The sequence below is a fragment of the Parasteatoda tepidariorum genome, chromosome 3 (assembly GCF_043381705.1).
Source record: "Parasteatoda tepidariorum isolate YZ-2023 chromosome 3, CAS_Ptep_4.0, whole genome shotgun sequence".
Taxonomy (NCBI): domain Eukaryota; kingdom Metazoa; phylum Arthropoda; class Arachnida; order Araneae; family Theridiidae; genus Parasteatoda; species Parasteatoda tepidariorum.
This window is the reverse complement of record NC_092206.1, coordinates 89,399,950-89,420,243: the sequence shown is the minus strand read 5'-3', so window position 1 is coordinate 89,420,243 and position 20,294 is coordinate 89,399,950. Positions and strand designations below refer to the sequence as shown.

Genomic DNA, 20,294 nt, shown 5'->3' with positions numbered 1-20,294 from the left:
TACACCGACCATTTGTTTGCCAGAAGTCATCGGAGAAATTCGAAAAAAGCAGAAGAACAGGCGAATCATTCTTCATCATGCAATGCGAGCTCTCACACATCGACTCAAACAAAGGCATTTCTGGCGGAGCGAAAGATCGAACTGATGGGTCATCCACCGTACAGCCCTGATTTGGCACCCAATGACTTCTTCTTATACCCACACATCAAAAATAAATTACGTGGACAACGATTTTCGACCCCCGAAGAAGCGGTTGATGCATTCAAAACGCATGTTTTGGAGTTACCTCAATCGGACTGGAAAAAGTGCTCTGAAAATTGGTTCAAATGCATGCAAAAGTGAATTGATCATCATGGAGAATATTTTGAAAAACAATAAAACCAATTTCGATCCTACATATTTGTTTTTTTTCATTATTAGGCCAGAAATATAAATAGCAACCCTCGTACATCATCATCACACCCAAACGCAACCGTCTACTCTAAATAATGTTATGTCCCGCAGTGGACTGATCGTTAAGACACGGTTCCCAGCAGATCACCGAAGTCAAGCATCACTGGCTGCGGTCAGAGTGCGGGTGGGTGACCCACTTGGATCAGTCTGCGTAGGGACCGAGGGTGTGCGGTATTGGCCCTCGTTAAACTGTGCTACCGTAAAGTGCTCGACTTCGCGTGCAGGTCGTTGGGCTACCGAAGCGGGGGTGCCATCCCCTCTGCAGAGGATCAAAATTGTGATGGCATGTCTTTGGATCATCCTCAGGGATGTTTCCCAGACCGTCGCCAATAGCCCATTGTGCAGCTCCAGTGCGACGTAAATGAACTACAACAACAACTAAATAATGTTATATAGAATGAGATAGTAGAACAAACGTGTGTAGTTATTTAAATTCTTATTCAAAAGTATTAGTTAATTTTTTTTTGTTGAACTGACAATTTCTGTCCTTTTTTAGATATTTTAAAGTGCTGTTTAAAACTGCTGCATATCACATGAAAGCATTAAATATATCATTTGTACAATTTTAAAGTAAAATAAAAGGGAATTCTGATGCTCAGAAACATATATTAAATAGTCTGATCATCGAATCATGGGGCAAAAATTTTTTTTTTACCTTTTAAACTAAAAAATTGTTTAGTTATAAATATCTGGGGGCCCATGTCATCTCGGGGCCTTAAGCTACAGCTTATTTAGCTTATACGTAAATCCGGCTTCGGTCTCACCCCCCTTCCACAGTGATTTCACCCAGTCGGCAAATTCGAGTTGGCTTTTTTTTTTAGTATTAGTTGTCCAAGGCGAACAGATTACAATTGTTAGATTACGTTGTGAGAAGAAGATAAAAACAGCTTAAGGTGTATTTATATTCATAGGTCCAATCATATTCTCAAACCAGCCTAGATCTCGAGGCCTTGTCTCTGTGCTGTAAGCTTGATATAAATGGATTTAAACAATGTCAGTATTTCACCAATGTTGCGATTTCATCACGGACCCGACTCGGCAAATCTTGCTGCAAAATATGAGTTTTCTTCTCCCACCCCCTCCAAGAGTAACCATTTATGATAATTCGAAGCTTGATGACCGATAATACAAGCTGAAATATCGAAAAACATTTCTTTTTTATTATTTATTCCACGACACATTCTTAAATTTAAAAAAAATTTCGTGACCTTAATTTTTAGTTAGCTATAGAAATGTAAAAACTATATTTCCTTTTCATTATTTTGAATAATTATAGGTACCATTTAATTATCAATAATACCACATTTATCTCCTATGGCAGTTGCATTTCTAAGTGCTGTAAAAATTATTTCGATGAATAACATTTTATTTATAACTAGTCGAAATGATTTCAAAATTAATTTTAGAAGGTCAAGTTATGTGGCGCATTTGAACTCTTTTATTGATATTGTTTTACCTCCGATTATCAAGCTCTAGTCAAATACAAATTGTATGAGTGCATATATATATGACGGTCGGTAAAATAAACTTCAACACCCCCCTCTCGAATCGGTCATCGACGGGACTGAATAATTCACGTTAAGCGATTTCACGTTAATGAGGTTTGACTGTATTGAGGAACAAGGCAGGAAAAATAATTGCATATTTCATTATTTAGTTTAATAACTTAGGTATATACAGTTTGTGAAATCTTAAAAAAAAAAAAAGTAAATAACAATTTACTAATTTTGATTTTTCAGTTTTGTGAGTGATGTTCTGTGTCCGTTTTAAAAAATGTGGTTAAACTTAAGTCCCAAAAACATTCAAATGTGTTTAAAAAAATTTATGATGAGCAATATTTTACATCATCAGGGAAATATTTTTGTTTACATAAATATGAGATTTATAAAATAGTGAAAGTGTGGAAAATGTTTAGATTGAAGAACAAGAAATTGATTTTATGAAGCAATCTATTCTACTTTAAATATTTCATAAATCAAATTTACATAAATACAATATAAACTTTCTTCTTTCTAATAAAATATTTTGTATTTGAAATAAATAAATTTTTTTTAACTGTATAACATGTGCTAGGGATGAAGAAAAAAATATTACCTTTAATTCTGGATTCTAATGCCAAGAAAATAAATAACAATTTATATTTTGATCAAGCATAACTGGTTGCAAATAAAGTAATATAACCCAGCAATCAAGGTTACAGCATCAACTAAGATATCTTTGAAAGGCCGTATATTTCAATCCACAACTTTTCAGTAGATTTATTTTATAGGCATTATTTAAGAATAAATTAAAAAATATATATATATGATGAAAACTGCAACATAAAAGTTTAAAACTGTTTGAAAAGAAAATAATTATTTAATTTCGTTAGACTGTGTTTAATCAAAAGACACTTCTGTGAAAAACTTTTACTTTTAATGCTAGAAGGAGGTTTAACCCCAGTGGAGTTTTTCCTCTGTTATTTTAAAGTGAAAACTTACTACAAGAATGCATAACTTACACAATGCATAGCAATTATCTGCAATCTCTTTTGACATATACGATAAGAATAAGATATCTCATCAGATCAATACAAATATGGTCAGTTAAATTAGCTCTTGTTTAAAAAAAATTATTACACATACTATTTACAAGAATATGATTTTAAAAACAATATGAACATAAATGCAAACATTTAGATTACTATTGCTACAAAAAAAAAACTATTTTATCACATACTTCAAAAATACAGTGCATCACTTGTAAGAATTATACTGTACTTAGACAGAAGATATTTCTGAGAAAATCTCTTATTCCATTTGGCTACAAAAAGGTTTCTCACAAGTGAGAACACAAACAGCTAAGTCAATTTTTGAAAAATAAAAAACTCTTTTTAAATATATTAAAAGTATGAGGTTTTTCACCAGTATGAATAATACTATGATTAATTAGATAGACCTTAAATGGAGAAAACAATTTACATAAACAAGAATATGAGTTCTAAATTCCATGGGCTAAATTGTTCTTATTTAGATCATCCTTCCTTGAAAAAACCTTATTAGAAAAATTGCATGAAAAAGGTTTCTCACTGGAAAAGGTTTTCTTCATGAACACAACTGTGCTCATTCAGAACATCCTTGCTTGAAAAACTTTTTTGACATGTACTACAATTGTAAGTTTTCTCACCAATATGAATGAGATAATGTCTAATTAAATTAAGTTTTACTGGAAAACCTTTCTTACATACGCTACACGAATAACGTTTCTCATCAGTATGAATGCGACTATGCTTTGTTAGATCACCATTACTTGAAAAACTCTTATTACATATACTACAAGAAAAAGTTTTTTCACCTGTATGAACACGACTGTGTTTATACAGAACATTCTGTCTTGAAAAACTCTTTTGACATATACTACAAGTATAAGGTTTCTCACCAGTATGAATGACATAGTGTCTAATTAAATCACGCATTACTGGAAAATCTTTCTTACATATGCTACATGAATAACGTTTCTCATCAGTATGAATGTGACTATGTTTAGTTAGATCACTATTCCTTAAAAAACTCTTTTTACATACACTACAAGAAAAAGGTTTCTCACCAGTATGCACACGCCTGTGTTTATACAGAGCATTTTGTCTTGAAAAACTCTTTTGACATATACTACAACTATAAGGTTTCTCACCAGTATGAATCCGACTGTGTATAATCAAATGATGCATAAGCGGAAAACTCTTGTTACATATACTACAAGAATAAGGCTTCTCACCAGCATGAACACGACGGTGTTGAGACAAATTATTTCTATTTGTGAAACTCTCATGACATATACTACATTTAAAATTTTTCTCACCAGTATGAACACGACTATGTCTAGTCAGAGTACCTTTTAGTGAGAAACTCTTATTACATGTACAACAAGAATAAGGTTTCTCACCAGTATGAAGAAGATAATGTTTAGTCAAATTACCTCTAAATGCAAAGCTCTTATTACATACACTACAAGAATAGGGTTTCTCACCAGTATGAGTCCGACTGTGTGCAATCAAATTACTATTGTGGGAGAAACTCTTATTACATATATTACATGAATAAGAATTCTCACCATTATTAGCACGACTGTGTTCGGTCAGATCACTTTTTTGTGAAAAACTCTTATTACTCATACTACAAGAATGAGACTTCTCACCAATATGATCACGAATGTGTTTTGTCAGATTACTTTTTCGAGAAAAACTTTTATTACATATACTACAAGAATAAGGCTTCTCACCAGTATGCACACCAATGTGTTTTTTCAGATAAATTTTAAATGAAAAACTCTTGTTACATATATTACAAGAATAAGGCTTCTCACTAGTATGAACACGACTGTGTTTGGTCAAATTTGCTTTTAATGAAAAATTTTGATTACATATGCTACAAGAATAAGGCTTCTCACCAGTATGAACGAGACAGTGGCGTGACAGATGACTTTTTTGTGAAAAACTCTTATTACATATACTACAAGAATAAGGCTTCTCACTTGTATGAATATGAATGTGATTTGTCAGATTACCTTTCGCTGAAAAACTCTTGTTACATATATTACAAGAATAAGGTTTACTTACAGGAGGAAAAACACTGTGTTCAATAAGTTTAGCTTTCTGGGAAAAAGTGTTTTCGCTCATACTGCATGAATAAGGTGTTTCAACAGTGTGAATCTCTAAAAAAAAACAGTCAGAAAATATGTTGCAAAATGAAGACTTCAATCCACTCTAGAATGAGATTAAAACAGAAATGCATCAGTATGAGATAAAAAGATAGAATATCAATTCAAAATCAAATTTTTACTACATCTTCTTTTATTTGATAAAAAAATTAGAAAGCTGTAATTAGATAATGGAAAATATAATTATTGAACGATTAAAATAAAGGCGGAAATTATATAATTTACTACAAAAGTTACTTATTATGAATTAAATGAGGCCTTTAATAGCTCACATGCTACAAAAAAGAGCATGCTAAATTTTTTAAGATATCAAGATACAAAACTATATTAAATAATTTCACTTTACACGAAAAAACTGCAGAAACAAGGTACAGCTTCATGTATTAGATTTAATTAAATTTTATATGCTATTAATGATTGCATTCTTAGACATACTGCAAAATTAATGTTATTTGACACTTGGAAACCAACTTATAAAAATGAATATAAATAAATAATAATGATATTTACTATCATGAACATGAATTTATCAAATTTAATTTCTTTTACGATTTATTCACAGAGACATTGCAAAAATATATTTTATTAAAAATTAAAACAAGCAAAAAATTTTTTTTTCACTTTTACTGATTTAAAAGGTTTGATATTATCTATGCAGGAATAAAAAAATTTTAATTGCTAATTTTTCTGTCAGTGCTCTATCATACATAATGTTCTACCATTCATTAACATTAATATGAGAAGGTTAAAAAAAAGTTTAATTCTATTTACATATATTAGATTGCACAAACTGTGTAACAGAAAATATTTACTCAGAGTGAACAAGAAAATCACAATTTAAATTTCTTGTGAATAAATATCAAATCATATGTGTTTTATGACAGTAAGAGGCAGCTTAATTATCTGCAATTTTAATCTATTTGTAACTGTTTAATAATGAACTGCATGAAAAATTCATTTAAATTATTATTTAAACTAAATTATTCTTTTATCCTTGATTAGTTAATCACTATGACTGCTTATATGAATAACACATATTGCTTATATGATGAACACAAGGCAATTAAATGAAACTTCTTATTTTTGTATACTTTTTAGGACAGAAGTAAAATGTTTTATAATATAGAAAATAATTATGAACTACACTTGAAAGCTTATAAACACACAAATTACAACCATTAAATGCCCATGTATGAAAATATTTTTCTGTTAGAACATTATTGCAACTGTGACACACATTGCAATTTGCTGCTAGTGTCAGGGCTCGAAAAACCGCCCGTACTCGGCGGTCGAAAATACCCCGCGGACAACAAATTCCTCGAATCCAACGTCCGCGCGGACGGCCATTTTCCCGTTAATGTTCGTGATATATTTTCAATTTTTGTTATCTTACAAGAGTCTAGGTCCTCACTTCTAAAATGACCCTCTAATCTCGAAATACAGCAACATACTGCGCATGGTGGAATTGATGTTTTCTCTGTCTGGGAGTACTGCAGCGATTGAAAGCTGCTTTTCAGCAATCAACATAAAAAAAAAAATTTAAAAAAACACATTACATACTGGTCTTAAACAGCAAGCGTCAACCGCAATTATGAACATCTACCTAAATGGAAAACCTCTTTCAGATTTCTGTGCAGAAGCCTCTGTAAATCATTGGCTTGATTGTGGAACTGTCAAACGTCGTATTTGATTCATTTAAAAAATACAGTACCATCGGATAAATTGGCCTTTGTTATTTAAATTATTTCATTAAAGAAATAAATTATTTCATTAAAGAAATACTAGGTTTTACTATTAGTAACCTAGTATTTCTTTTATTACTGTATAATGTAATCCTAGTATTTGTAATCCTAGAAACTACTAATCCATTGTGCAATTTATATAAATGTTAGTAATAAATAAGAGAAAATTGTATTTTTATTTATTTAGAAGCGACGGGTTAGTTTCAAAGGAGGACGGGTACATTGTTGGACAAGCCGTCCTCGGGGACGGGTAAAATTTCTGAGTTTTTTCGAGCCCTGGTTAGTGTCACAACATAGAGTGTTATTACCTACATAGACTGATTTTGCCTTTAATCATTTGCCAGAGAGAAATTACACACACCGCAGTTGAATAATTTATTGTTTACATAAATCGTACAGAAAACTTAGTATTTTTTAAAAAAGATTTATGCATGCACAACGTGAATTTTATTTACTGCCAGTACGAAGATATTTTATCATTGACAACGATTTTTTTTTGCGTATAAAGAAGATAATCCATGAATTACATTGGCATGGAAATAGCCTTATTAAAGTGATGTTTATAGTGTTTCCATAACGATGAGGGTAATATCACTTTACCTTTAAAAGGTTTATGGCTTCTAAATTTGATCCAAGTGGGGGCAAATCAAAAAAAATTTCATTACACTTTTCTTCACACAAATAAGGTTGATTAAACTGCTCTTCGGTATTAGTAAGATAGTATATTTTAATAAAATTTATCTCAGGAGAAACTTTTTTCACAAATAAGTAAAAGCGGTGACAGTTGCTTACGTTATCGGTTGCCTACTTCTACTCACTTGATCTCCAGGATCTTGGAACAATTTTTGACCAGTAGAGGACGCTACTTATGGATGGGTGATCGTGTAAAGCCAGGGACTACAATAGGGGATAAGGACAGTTTACTTTCCCCTCCGGAAGTCTGAAAAGCAGCTGGCCATTTGTAAACCGGTTTGTTGCTCAAAAAGTGGCGCTGATTACTTCTCAGGGATCAGAAAAAGTGCATTCCATNAGAGAGAAAAATATCAGATGAGCAACATCTCGTGAACGAACTTGTTTATATCAAAAAAGAAACTACTGTTCACTTCAGTTCAAAGTTCGGAAGTAGAAATTGAAGTAGCAGTCTCAATCTCACAACTGCGTCAGGGCGCAGTTGTCGTTTTTGAGTTTGACTCAGCAGTGAGGATACTGCATGACCTCTGAGAATCAATACATTTCTGAAAGCTCTTATGCATGGTACAATTATGTTTAGATTTGAACCCAAATTATAATAACAAAACTGCATAGACTATTAGGCTTGTTCACACATCGCCTCGTAGTCATAACATTAGCGGAGGGATACACCGGAAATTTTTTAAATTTCTTCCGGTTTAAGGACGCTTGTTATTGTTTACATTAGGCCACCCATCCGTATATATCAGCTAATCCTCTTTTTAGGAGAGTATTCCTACTGTATTGTAGAAAATCACGTATGCCAGTGGTTCCTGAACTTTTTTTTGTCTCGTAGACCTTTTGCTATGTTTTTCGGTTTATGGTAGACCACCTGTTTACCTGATATTGATTTTTTGTAAATTCATTAACTGCAAATGTATTTTTGACAGCTGTTATAGTTTGCGAAGACGCCACAGAGAAAATGATTGGGCATTCTAGAATGCAATGGTTTTAACTGAGGTAAAAGTAGCAGATTATTAATTTTTTAATAGTTTAAACATGGCAAGCTTGCTCAAAGACAATTATTTTTCATCTCTTTCTCTTGTTGCAGAAAAATTCTGTCACGGATGAATAACTAAGCAAACGTTGTAGTACAAGCATATTCTGATCTAATTACAGTATTTATTATCTTTAATACAGATGACACTTCATAGTATCTACTGACTTTATTAGATACATGATCGTTAAATAAGTTTAATGATCATGTATGATATCATTAAATAAGATAAATAAATGTTTAGATTAAGCGACCAAGATTGTTAAGTACACTGAATGTTTCTACAAGATCATCATTATAAATATCTTAAGAAGTTGAAGCGCTTTATTTTTCTAGCTGCAGACCAAACAATTTGGCGAGTGGTGATGTAAATAACCGTGAGGAAGTTACTTGGAAATTTTTTTCCCGTTTTCATATTGCTGCAAACAGAATTACTACCACTGATATTTTCTTGTGTTTTCCGGCATAAAGTTACATTGGCTAAAATTGATATTTCATGTCATATTTAATTTATTGTTTTCTTTCATAAATAATATGCAATGTTAGTTAATATCCTTTTGCTACCTCGGTCTGTCTATGTTATGTTTACGAGGCGATGTGTGAACAGGCTTAATATTCTAGGAAGTTTTGTTAATGTAATTATGATTAAATTTACGCGTAATTTTATCATTCATAGGAATTTTTTGTAATTTATGAATCCTAATTGGTTGTAAGTGTAAAAAACATTGAAGAAAATTAATGTCACAACATTAATAAATAAGTGAAGGAATTGCCATGTTTTGAGAGTTATCCCTCTTTGGGCTGAGGTTGATTGACCGTGTAAAGTTAAGCGTAGATGGTGCTAGAGGTTAAAATTCATTAGGATTATCGGGTTACAACTTCCGACTGATTTTTATGCATTCACTTGAAAAAGCGCTGCATTCAATATTATTATACTCACAGTGTTTTCAATAAAACGCGCTTTGTGCAATATGACTTTCATAGAAAAAAACAACAAATGAATTAGGTAGATTCCAGAAGCTTGCTATGATGCTACCCAAACAATGCTATTATACCCAAATTAGGGATAACACTTAAAACTAGATTAACCTTACACTTTTTTTAATGCTGTGATATAAATTTTGTTAAATTTGTTTTAGACACACGACTTGTTAGGAAAACAAAGATTTTTAAGAACATTATACAGAAAATACAGCAATAAGCTTGTAACTTGTATCGATTACTTTGGTAGTTATTAGTAATTATTGGCGATTGAAATGGGTTACAGGTAGCTTAGGTAGCATCTTAACTTATGGTAGCACGCTTTCACCATTAGCCTGTGGAGAGTCATAGAAGAATGGAGTACATTAGTTTCTGCTTCGATTTTCAAATAGATTAAAACTAAATTAAACATAGTTCTAAAAGAAAGCGTCATGGAAATTTTTAAAAATATTTTTAACAATTAAATGAGAAAAATATTAATAAAGGTGAAAATAAAGCAGTACATTTCGATACAATTGAAAAGAGGAGGAGAGGGAAGGAGGAAGGCCAAAGGCAAGGTACCTGCCTCCTCCCCAGATTGTGTGCGTTGCGATTGCCTATTGCAAAAATTTCGTAAACCTACCTTTAATATTTATAAAAATATGGCCATATTAATAAAAAAGAATATTTCTCTTTTTGTCTTTGATAATAACTACAATTTCAATATATTGAAAATTCACTAAGTGTCAGAAATAGTATTTGTATTTTTTAAGAGAAAAATCTAAAGGATAAGGGGTTTCCAACAAATTTCCTTTCGCATAAGACAAATTAAATAACAAATAAAACCTTACAATAGTAGTCCGTACACTGAAGTGTGATGTTATAAAAGAAAGAAAACATACTTTTATGGAGGATGATAAAATGAAATACGCTGCTGTCACATTTACACTTAATGTAAAGTGACAAATTAATTTCTAATTTTACTTAAGCCTTTAATTTTTCTTTAAACATTATTCCTCTTTTTTTTTATTTTAGCAATCTTTTTTAACTTTCTTGGTTAGCTTTCTCATGGTCAGCGCGGTCATCGCACTTCCTGTGGGGAAAGTCAACCAACCCCTCTATTCACGCCTTTCTTTTTCTTCCTTTAATTTTAGGGGGGCTAACTAACCAATCTCTTTACTTTAAATTTCAAACTCTCCGCCTCTTTAAATTTAATTGGTCGTAATTTTTCTGGTCCTATACCAGTTAAGGAATTTTTTAAGTCACTTTTTGGGAGAGATTTTTTCTCTCTGGATTCTCTTTTTCTCGAGCCTTCGGGCAGGTTAGCTTTTCTCTGCGATGCGGACTTCGGTCCGTATCGAGGGATTTCTTTTTACATTTTTTTTTCTTAATGTAATCAATTTCTGTAAAATTTAAAATCAACATGTTATACCTTTAATTTTCTTTAGCATTAAAAGCCCTCTCAAATTTAAGTTTTCTTTTCATATTTACTTTAACGGTTAAATTAATCGTTCTTTTATATTTAACTTCATGCCTGACGCCTTTGGTTTCTTTAAATTCTCTTGTCACCCATTTCCTTTTAAAAGATATATTTTTGTGAGACAAAATGTGTTGGAATCATATTGCTTGTTTGTTACGCAATAATCAAAATAAGTAGTTTTACAAAAATAAATGTTTAGTTGAACAGAAAGTTTTGTGTGATGTTTAGTTTTACCTTTATAGCTACTATTTATCGCCTTTTTTCCTTCTGTATCTGGTGAGTACTTTTTCTTATTGTTATGGGCATGCATAAGTGTGAAGTTATTAGCTTTTCTTATTAGAAACATCAGCTTACTGTATTAAATCATACATATTGTTTGGATATAGCATGACTTTACCTTATTTATCTTTAATATTTAATTTATTTTAGTTTCGCCCTTTTTCCAAATTTGGTGATACCAAATCATCCAATTTTGTTCAAACCTCACACTTTGTGACCCTTTGAACCTATTGGGTTATTGTTATCCCACATTAGCATTGTACTACCACTTTCCTTAACGATCACATCCCCTTTAATTTAATTTAATTACCCTTTTATATATTTCGGCCTTAATTTTATTTATCACGACGTTTCAATCTTTTAACTATTTTTTTATCATGACTATATCCAATTACTAGTACATATACCAATGATTTCAACCCATCTATCAATTTTATTACATAAATAACTTTACTATTATTACGCACCAAAATAATATTTTTATTAAACTCTTACAGCAGCCATTTTAAAAAATTTTTATCTAACAGTACGAAATAAAATTTGCGGAAAATCCATACTCATTCAGAGCTTTCTTTGAAAAATAACGAAAACTGATTAGAAAATTGCTAAACACTTTCTCATTGCTTAAGATATTCGAATCGGACTTTTTCATTAGCAACTAAATACAATTCACTACATTTTATTTAAAAAAAAAAATTCTCGCATGCGAAGTATGAAAAAGCTACTTTAAATGCTCAGATTTTGAGCAATTTCTTAACGAATTTCATTTTAAAACAGTAATTTTAATTAGTTCTGTAATTAGTAACAGTAATTAGTTCTGAAATTTTTTTACGTTACAGCCAAAAATTTGCAAAAAAAAAAATTATAATTTTTTTTTTTATTTCTAGAATTATTTAAGCCAGGTTTTCAAAATTTATTGCTATATTTTCCTGTCACAGCGTGTTCAAAAATATTTGTTTTCGTTCATAATTTAATGTTGGTCCCTTTCACCTGTGAAAGATTTAAAACTTATTGATAAGTATGAAAAATTGCATGACCTAAACACCTTTAAATTACAAACTAATCGCCTCCGCATTTTTTGAGAAATTTAAAAAAATGTCAAAAGCTGAAAGTGTCTCTTCCATTAATATAGGGTATTGTATATTATACAAAATGATTTTGAAAAGAGATCAAACTGGCTGCTAAAGGCAGATATTACTCACTACTTTTGATAATTATTTTAAGAACTAGGGTAAATTAAGAACGATGGATAATTATTTTCCAATCAAATAGATTGAAAAATAATTATTCAGAAAAAGGGAAAATCAAAAGAAAGTTTCTAGCACATACCTAGTAAATTTAAAAAGATTAATAATATCAGTTAGTAACTTTTGTCCCAGATTACTACATACATTAAAAGTCCACCATTAGATGCCACAATTATCTAAACTGGTTCAAAATACAAAACTCAACCAAGTACATAAGTTAGGTTATTCAACCATATGAATTCAACTTTCCTACCTTGCATGATTTACAATAGTAAATCAAACCATAATAAACACGACGGTGAACACCCAGAATGCTATTTTGTGAAAATATCACATACAAAAAAATAAATAAATAATTACATTATATAGACTTATAAATTCAACTTTGCATAATGCTAAGTTATCTTATTTGACAAAAAGTACAACATCATATCACACCATAATGAACATGACTATGAGTAACTAGAAAGCTATCTATTTTAGGAAAATATTTTATTACAAATATTTTAAGGAATGTCTTTTACAAATTTTTAAAATTTCATTAAAAGAACTTGCAAACGCAATATTAAAGTAAGTGGATTTTATTTTAATTGTATATAAACAAAAAATAGAAATATATTTTGCACAAGATATGAAAATTGTAGTAAAAATAATACATTTTAAACATCTTTGCTTTCTACACTTAATTTCTTTATCCATTATGTCATAATACACAGTTTAAGTACAAAATTAAATCAAGTGCATTTTATTTTAACCGTTTATAGAAAAATGGAAATATTTATAACTAGACATTGAAAATGTGCTGAACTATTATAAGAAAACAACAAATTAAAATCACACATTTATACATCATGACCCTATGACAAAAAAGTTATTTAAGGAATGAACTGGGCAGCTATTTCAAAATGACACATTAAAATCATTTGCATTTATACGTTTTAAAAACCAAATTCACTTAAAAAGAAAGTTAACTTTCTTTTCTCTAAGTATTACAAAAAATATTTTGTATTAAAAATAAATTTTTTTTTTTTTTTAACTTTACAACATGTGCTAGAAAGAGTTCATAAAATAAAAGACAATACAGATAATTTTAGTTAAAAGCTGCTATAATTTTTTTTTTTTTTTTACGTAGGAAAAAAACCACAACAACTCAGGATTCCAATACCAATAGAATAAATAACAATTTATATTCTGGTCAAGCATAACTCGTTGTAAATAAAGTAATCTAATCCAGCAATCAAGGTTACAGCATCAACTGAGATATGTTTGAATGGCCGAATATTTCAATTTCAATCAAGGCCGGATGAACCATCAAGCATACTATTTTCAATTCACAATTTTTCAGTACAGAAGCTTATTTTATAGGTATTATTTATAAATAAATACACAAAAAATGTGATGAAAACTGTATCATACAAAATTTAAAAATATTTGACCTGAAAATAATTATTTAATTTCATTAGACTGTTTTTAATCATATGACACTTCTGAGAAAAACTTTTGCCTTCAACGTAAAAAACAGTTTTATCCCAGTTATTTTACTTTATAGTGAAAACATGTTGCAAGAATACATAACTCACATGAGTACGAGTCAGATCATCAGCATGAGTAAGAATATGATAAGTTAGAGAAAAACTTTTTTGAAGTGCACGACATTTGAATAAGGTATCTCAACAGATCAATACAACTATGGTTAGTAAGATTAGCTGATGTGAGAAACATTTATTACATATACTAAAAGAATAGAATATTGTTTTAAAACCAATATTAATGCAAACATTCGGATTACTATTAATTAAAAAACTATTTTATCACATATACTTCCAAAATAGGGTGCGTCACTAGTATCAACAATACTGTGTATAGTGAGATGATCTTTCTGAGAAAATCTTTCAGTCCATTATGTCACAACAAAAATGTATCTCACCAGTGAAAACACATACAGTAAAGTCAGCTTTTAAAAACTCTTTTTTCTTAAAAGAATGAGGTTTTATACTACATATACTACATGAATAAGGTTTCTCACCACTATTAAGACGACTATGTTGAGTTAAACTACCTCTTAATGAAAATCTCTTGTTACATATACTATAAGAACAAGGTTTCTCACCAGTATGAGCACGATTGACAGACAAAATTTTAGTGAAAAACTCTTATAACATAAAATACAAGAATAAGGCTTCTTACCAGTATGAAGATTAGTGTTGTTTCATATTACTTTTTAGTGAAAAACTCTTATTACATATACTACAAGAATAAGGCGTTACACCAGTATGAATACGACTGTGTGACTACATTTTGGTGAAAAAATTTTATCACATATATATATACCTTAAGAATAAGGTTACTCCTCAGTATGAATATGACAGTGTTTATTCAGAAACACTCTTTCTGAAAAACTCTGATTACATATACTACAAGAATAAGGCTTTTGACCGGTATGAACATGACTGTGTCTGGTCAGACTACTTTTTTGTGAAAAAATTTTATTACATACACTACAAGAATAAGGCTTCTCACCAGTATGAACACGGCTGTGTTTATTCAGAGTCTCCCTATGTGAAAAACTCTTATTACATATACTACAAGAATAAGGTTTCTCACCAGTATGAACACGACTGTGTTTTTTCAGATTACTTTTTAGTGAAAAACTTTTATTGCATATAGAACAAGAATGAGGTTTCTCACCAGTATGAATACGGATGTGTTTAGACAGATGATCACTTTGTGAAAAACTTTTATTACATATACTGCAAGAGTAAAATTTCTCACCAGTATGAATTCTACAGTGTTTAGTCAGATTACTTCTTCTTGAAAAACTTTTGTTACATACATTACAAGAAGGTTTACTTATAGGATGAAAAGCAGTGTGTATAATAAGTTTACTTTTTGGAGAAAAACTTTTTCCGCTCATAATGCATGAATAAGTTTTCTCAACAGCGTGAAGATAAATGTGAATAATTTGATGGAAAATTTTGATTGGTGCATGAAATAAGTTTTGTGATAGTATGAACCATAATAACTATGGGTTACTCTTGTATGCTTTAAAAAAGTATATCACACACTATTAGAGTACAGTGATAAGTTATTTTGCAGTAAAACACTTATGTATGTGTTTTTAAAACAAAGATCGTAAAGGTGGATTTAAACTGTATGTAGGTATAATCTCTAGAATAACAGTTATAAAATATGCTGCAAAAAGATGCAGAAGACTTTAATCCACTATGCAATGAGATTAAAACAGAAATGCATTAGTATGAGAAAAAAGTAAAACTTCTACTCAAAATAAATTTTTGCTGCATTTTTATTTGATACAATAATTAGAAAGCTCTTATTAGATAATGGTAAACATAATTATTCAATGATTATAATGAAGGCTGGAATTCAAATTAATTCACTCCAAAAGTTACTTACTCTGAAATAAATGAGGGCTTTAAAAACATATGATACAAAAAAGAGCCGGCTGTATCAAGTCACCTACTTGGACTAAATTTTTTAAGCAAGCAAAATATAATACTGTAGAAATATGGTCCCTTTAAAACAGGCATATGATTTATTAATTGATGCATCTGTGAAAGCATTAATTTAAATTATATTGAGAAGTAAACATTTTTTATTTTTCACGAACTACTTCAACAATATTTTTCTTTTGTCTTGTCTTAATATTTCTTTTTTGTCTATAATATTTCACTCAGAAAAAAGGGAATTATATATGAATAAGATTTACATGGAAATAACCTTTTTAAAGTGCTTTCTATATTTTCTTCTTATTCTATACTATAATGGCAATTCATTTTACATTGGTAAGGTTTTTGGATACTCCAGCTTATTAGTTTGATCCAAGTAGGGGCAAATCAAAAACAATTTTATAAAGATTACCTTTATAAAGATTATCTTTACACAAATAAATTTAATAAAAGTCTTCTTAGGTATAAGTAAAAAAGTATGTTTTAATATAGTTTATCTCAGTAAGGAATTTTTCCAGAAATAAGTAAACAATATCGGTGTGAATTGTTTACGTTATCGGTTCCCTATTTCTACTCACCTGATCTCCAGGATCTTGGGAGCGTTTTTTTGACCTGTAGAGGACGCTACTATTGAATATTATATCCTTTTGCTTTGTTAAAAATAAATATTTACCTGTTTCTAATTGTATTTTCTTTTGATTCACCAATCTAACTAGCTCTTTTATCCTGGCTCATTTTTTAGTCACTTTAAGTTCAAACGGTTTGATTTCATTTGCAATAAGTTTCATTTGCATTGTTTGATTTCATTTGCTTTGACTTTTCAACAACAGAAACTTACTATTTGCAAATAGTAAGTTTCTGTTGTTGAAAAGTCAATGGGAGTATGTTTACAAAATTTAAACTCCGATTCTTTTAATGGGATTTAATTTAAGTATAAAAATATAAAACAGTATTTCAAAATTTCTTGCAAGTTTATTTTGTACAATCTCAACTTTAAGAAAATAGGAAAGACGGTAACAAAAACTTAAGTTCTGATACTATTCAAAATCGTTTAGAAATTCCCCCAGAGAGACTGAAATGGAAAAGTTGTCAGAAACCAAGATCAATTTTAGATGAACTTAAATCTAATGTGAATATAAATTTATTAATTCTGCCCCCTTTGCTTGTTTTCTTTTTCTTTTTTATAACTATTAAATCACCAATAATGAGTATAAACTTTTTCTATCTAGTAATGAAATTTCAAATAATTATGTTTATTTCAAATAATAATGATAATTAAATTTTTAACGAGTCTGTATTAGAAAAAAGTTTCTAAGAAACAATGCAAACTGATAGACAAACAGCTTCTTTTCTTTATGAATTATCCTAGTTCAAGTTAGAGTCGTTTGTAGCCAGGGCCGTTTTATCCATTAGGCACTGTAGGCAACTGCCTAGGGGCCCCGCCACGTTCAGGGGCCCTGTGCTACAGAGAAAAAAATTAACTATGTTTCTTAAACAGTAATTATAAGCAGTGATGTATTGGAAAAGGTTAACTTTCAGGATGTCTTGAACGATTTTGTAACAAAAAAGGTTAGAAGAGTTAATATTTAAGCTTATTGTATGATTTTTTTTAAATGCATATATTAATTACTTATATTCTTTTCGTTTGATTCAATATTTTTATTGAATAGTGTGATAATATACCTATGTAGTAAAAAACAGCGTAATTATGAATAAAGTGCTGTGTTAGCGAAAAAATATATTAGGAAGTTAGAAGACGGTAGGGGTGGCGAGACGAGCATTGCCTAGGGGCCGCGACATGCATAAGCCGGCCCTGTTTGTAGCAATGAGCTGCCAAATCTTGTAGCTCTTCCGCATTGCTGAAAGTTTTCCCCCGAAATGTCTGTGAAATCGGCTTTTCTTCTTCTGGTCTGGTCTTGTTGGTTGGTCGGGGTCCCTGAGGCCAAGAAGGCCCTTTACCCCTTCATCATGAAGTAAGGATCGTTGAGGTGAAGCCTTGAGGTGATAAGCATAATGCTAAAGTTGAAGTGGGGAGAAAATGGCACATTGCCATGGTGCGGAAAAGCTGTGGTGACTTGAAAAAGAGTTGAGAGTAATCAACAAAAATGAAGTCTACTGTGCTTTGCTTGAGGAAAACATCTCGCTGTTTTTAAGATTACTTATCTCGAATTCATAATTAACATCTCCAGTTTCGCTAGTAACTAAACTGGGCGAGGACCCGAAGGACAATAGATGTTAGTAAAGCCAGACTCCTACTTGCGAATCATGCTTCGACCAATCGGTTTCAAACACAAATGACCGCCATTAACATGTCGGACAGGCCTAAATGCTACTAACGAAAGGTCAATGCAATTATCACGTTCACGTACGTCGAAGCTAAACAAGTTACTACTGCCGCTTACACGGTGTGTTCACGTTCATCTGGATGTTCTGTCTTTCAAACATTGATCAGTGATCGACGTCGCAGAAGAACTGCAGTCATCAGGCTTGAATCAAACGCTCACGAAGAGAGGAAGAGATCATCGCTGAGGCAGGGAGGTGGTGACGACTGGCTGGCCGGAACTCATCGTTGGTCATCCCGCTGCAAGACGACCGAGCCCCCGGCTCGGAGAACTCGCAAGGCACGTCCGTCTCCTAAGGCGTCTTCATCAGAATGGGGATTCTTCTTCAGGGGCTCTACTATAATATATAACTAAGATGACGTCACTTTTCTTACCTGTTCAGTGGTTATCCATCAATGATTAATTGGTTACAGATAGCAACCAATAGGTATACGTTTTTATTTTTCCATGAATATGAATTGTCCGATAGGAAGGGCGCAAAAAACGATTGATTTATTCTATTCCGTGATATAGTTCAGCCTCTCACTAGGGCATCTCTACATCTATAACTATTTATTTATTTAAATTACCTTAGCATACGGGCTAACGATATCATGCTTGAAAATAAATGTTTTCTATTCTATTTGAATCAGTGAACAAAACAAAACTAAACGATTCACGAGAAATAGTTTATTTAAAATAAAATAATTTAATCGAAATCGTTAAATTAAAAGAACATTTCTAATCAAGGTTAAACTATATTACTAAATAATTGGAGACCGATTAAGTATCCTAAACATCTTGGTTTATCAAACAATATGAATCAGACAAATTATTTCATTAAACCAAATGCAAGCATTTCTGATCGACGTGAAAACATTCAGAAGATAACCCGCAAAAAGTTAAAATGGCATAAATTCCCATATGGCTCATTTCAGAAGTATATAAGACAAGTTAAAAAAACTCTAATTCCTGAATCCAAGCTCAGTTCTATGACGTTGAAAGAACTCGATGACATTTTGACTCACATTTTGGATAGAATTGAGACAGAGCTCCAGAGATTGATTCGCTTAAGTAACAGCAAGACCATCACTACCAGACAGTTGGAATTCGCTGTGCGATTATGTTTGCCGGAACACCTTGGACGTTTGGCTGCCAATTATGGAAACAGTGCCAGTCGGGTTTTAAATAATGGCTTGGTTCCTTTTGGTGATGTACGCAGTGATACAGGAGCTAATGGAACTGAAATCGCAAGTATCAAAGAAGAGCCAATTAATTAAGCTGCATTGTTACTGGGATCCTAAAAATCCTGATAAAATATTTCGATTATGATGATATAATTAAACTAATATGCGCTCTCTGTTTTATTTGCAATTATTTGATTCTTGTAAAATAAACAAAGATATTTAAAAATAAAATTCAGAATTATTACTTTAATACATTAAAATATGATATGACACTAGATTTTAATGTCTTTGGCGCATTTCATTGTGATATAATGTTTTTGGCAACTCTTTAGACTTATAGAGAAATATGTTTGTAGCACAGAAACGAGTATCGGGTTAGGTCCTGTAAAAAATTAAAAATTACGTCTTTGTGCCCGATTTCGTAATGCCGATTAAAAGTTAGCAATAAATAATTTGCATATTTGAGGTCACCCTCAAGAACCATTGAGATTGACACTTAGTACGTGAAAATCCGATCATTAGATAGTTATTCAGGGAGATATCTCTTTTTTTGCCGACTGTCCTACGTGAGCACAAACTACAAACATGCAATAAATATATTAGTGTACATTGCTAATTGCGTGTATGCTTCTACGTGCATTGTATTCACATGCATACATAAATACATTGTATGTGTCTACAATATACATGTATGAATTTCTTGAGTGTATATATATAACTATGTTTCTTAAACAGTA

The 20,294-nt window shown here is 31.0% G+C and overlaps 2 protein-coding genes across 2 annotated transcripts; one reads left to right on the top strand and one right to left on the bottom strand.

Moving 5' to 3' along the window:
- Positions 1–932: 932 nt before the first annotated feature.
- LOC107440303 (zinc finger protein 271) lies at positions 933–16,821 on the bottom strand. Its single transcript, XM_043050063.2, has 4 exons — positions 14,931–16,821; positions 14,526–14,670; positions 7,491–7,694; positions 933–5,194 (listed from the first exon to the last, which is right to left on the bottom strand). The coding sequence occupies exons 1-4, from the start codon at positions 15,494–15,496 to the stop codon at positions 3,518–3,520; spliced, it is 2,592 nt and encodes an 863-aa protein (XP_042905997.2). The 5' UTR covers positions 15,497–16,821; the 3' UTR covers positions 933–3,517.
- A 2,367-nt stretch (positions 16,822–19,188) lies between these two features.
- LOC122270884 (histone H2B-like) lies at positions 19,189–19,650 on the top strand. The gene has a single exon (XM_043050062.2). It carries the CDS (start codon positions 19,189–19,191, stop codon positions 19,648–19,650), a length of 462 nt encoding a protein of 153 aa, XP_042905996.1.
- The last annotated feature ends 644 nt before the right edge of the window (positions 19,651–20,294 follow it).

Coding starts and splice junctions, on each gene's coding strand:
- LOC122270884 (XM_043050062.2), top strand. CDS start 19,189: ATGAATCAGACAAATTATTTCATTAAACCAAATGCAAGCATTTCTGAT.
- LOC107440303 (XM_043050063.2), bottom strand. CDS start 15,496: ATGAGCGGAAAAAGTTTTTCTCCAAAAAGTAAACTTATTATACACACT. Junction 14,671..14,930: donor TGTCATATTCATACTGAGGA/GTAACCTTATTC, acceptor TTGTTCTTATAG/TATATGTAACAAGAGATTTT. Junction 7,695..14,525: donor TTTTAAAAGCTGACTTTACT/GTATGTGTTTTC, acceptor GAGTAGAAGTAG/GCAACCGATAACGTAAGCAA.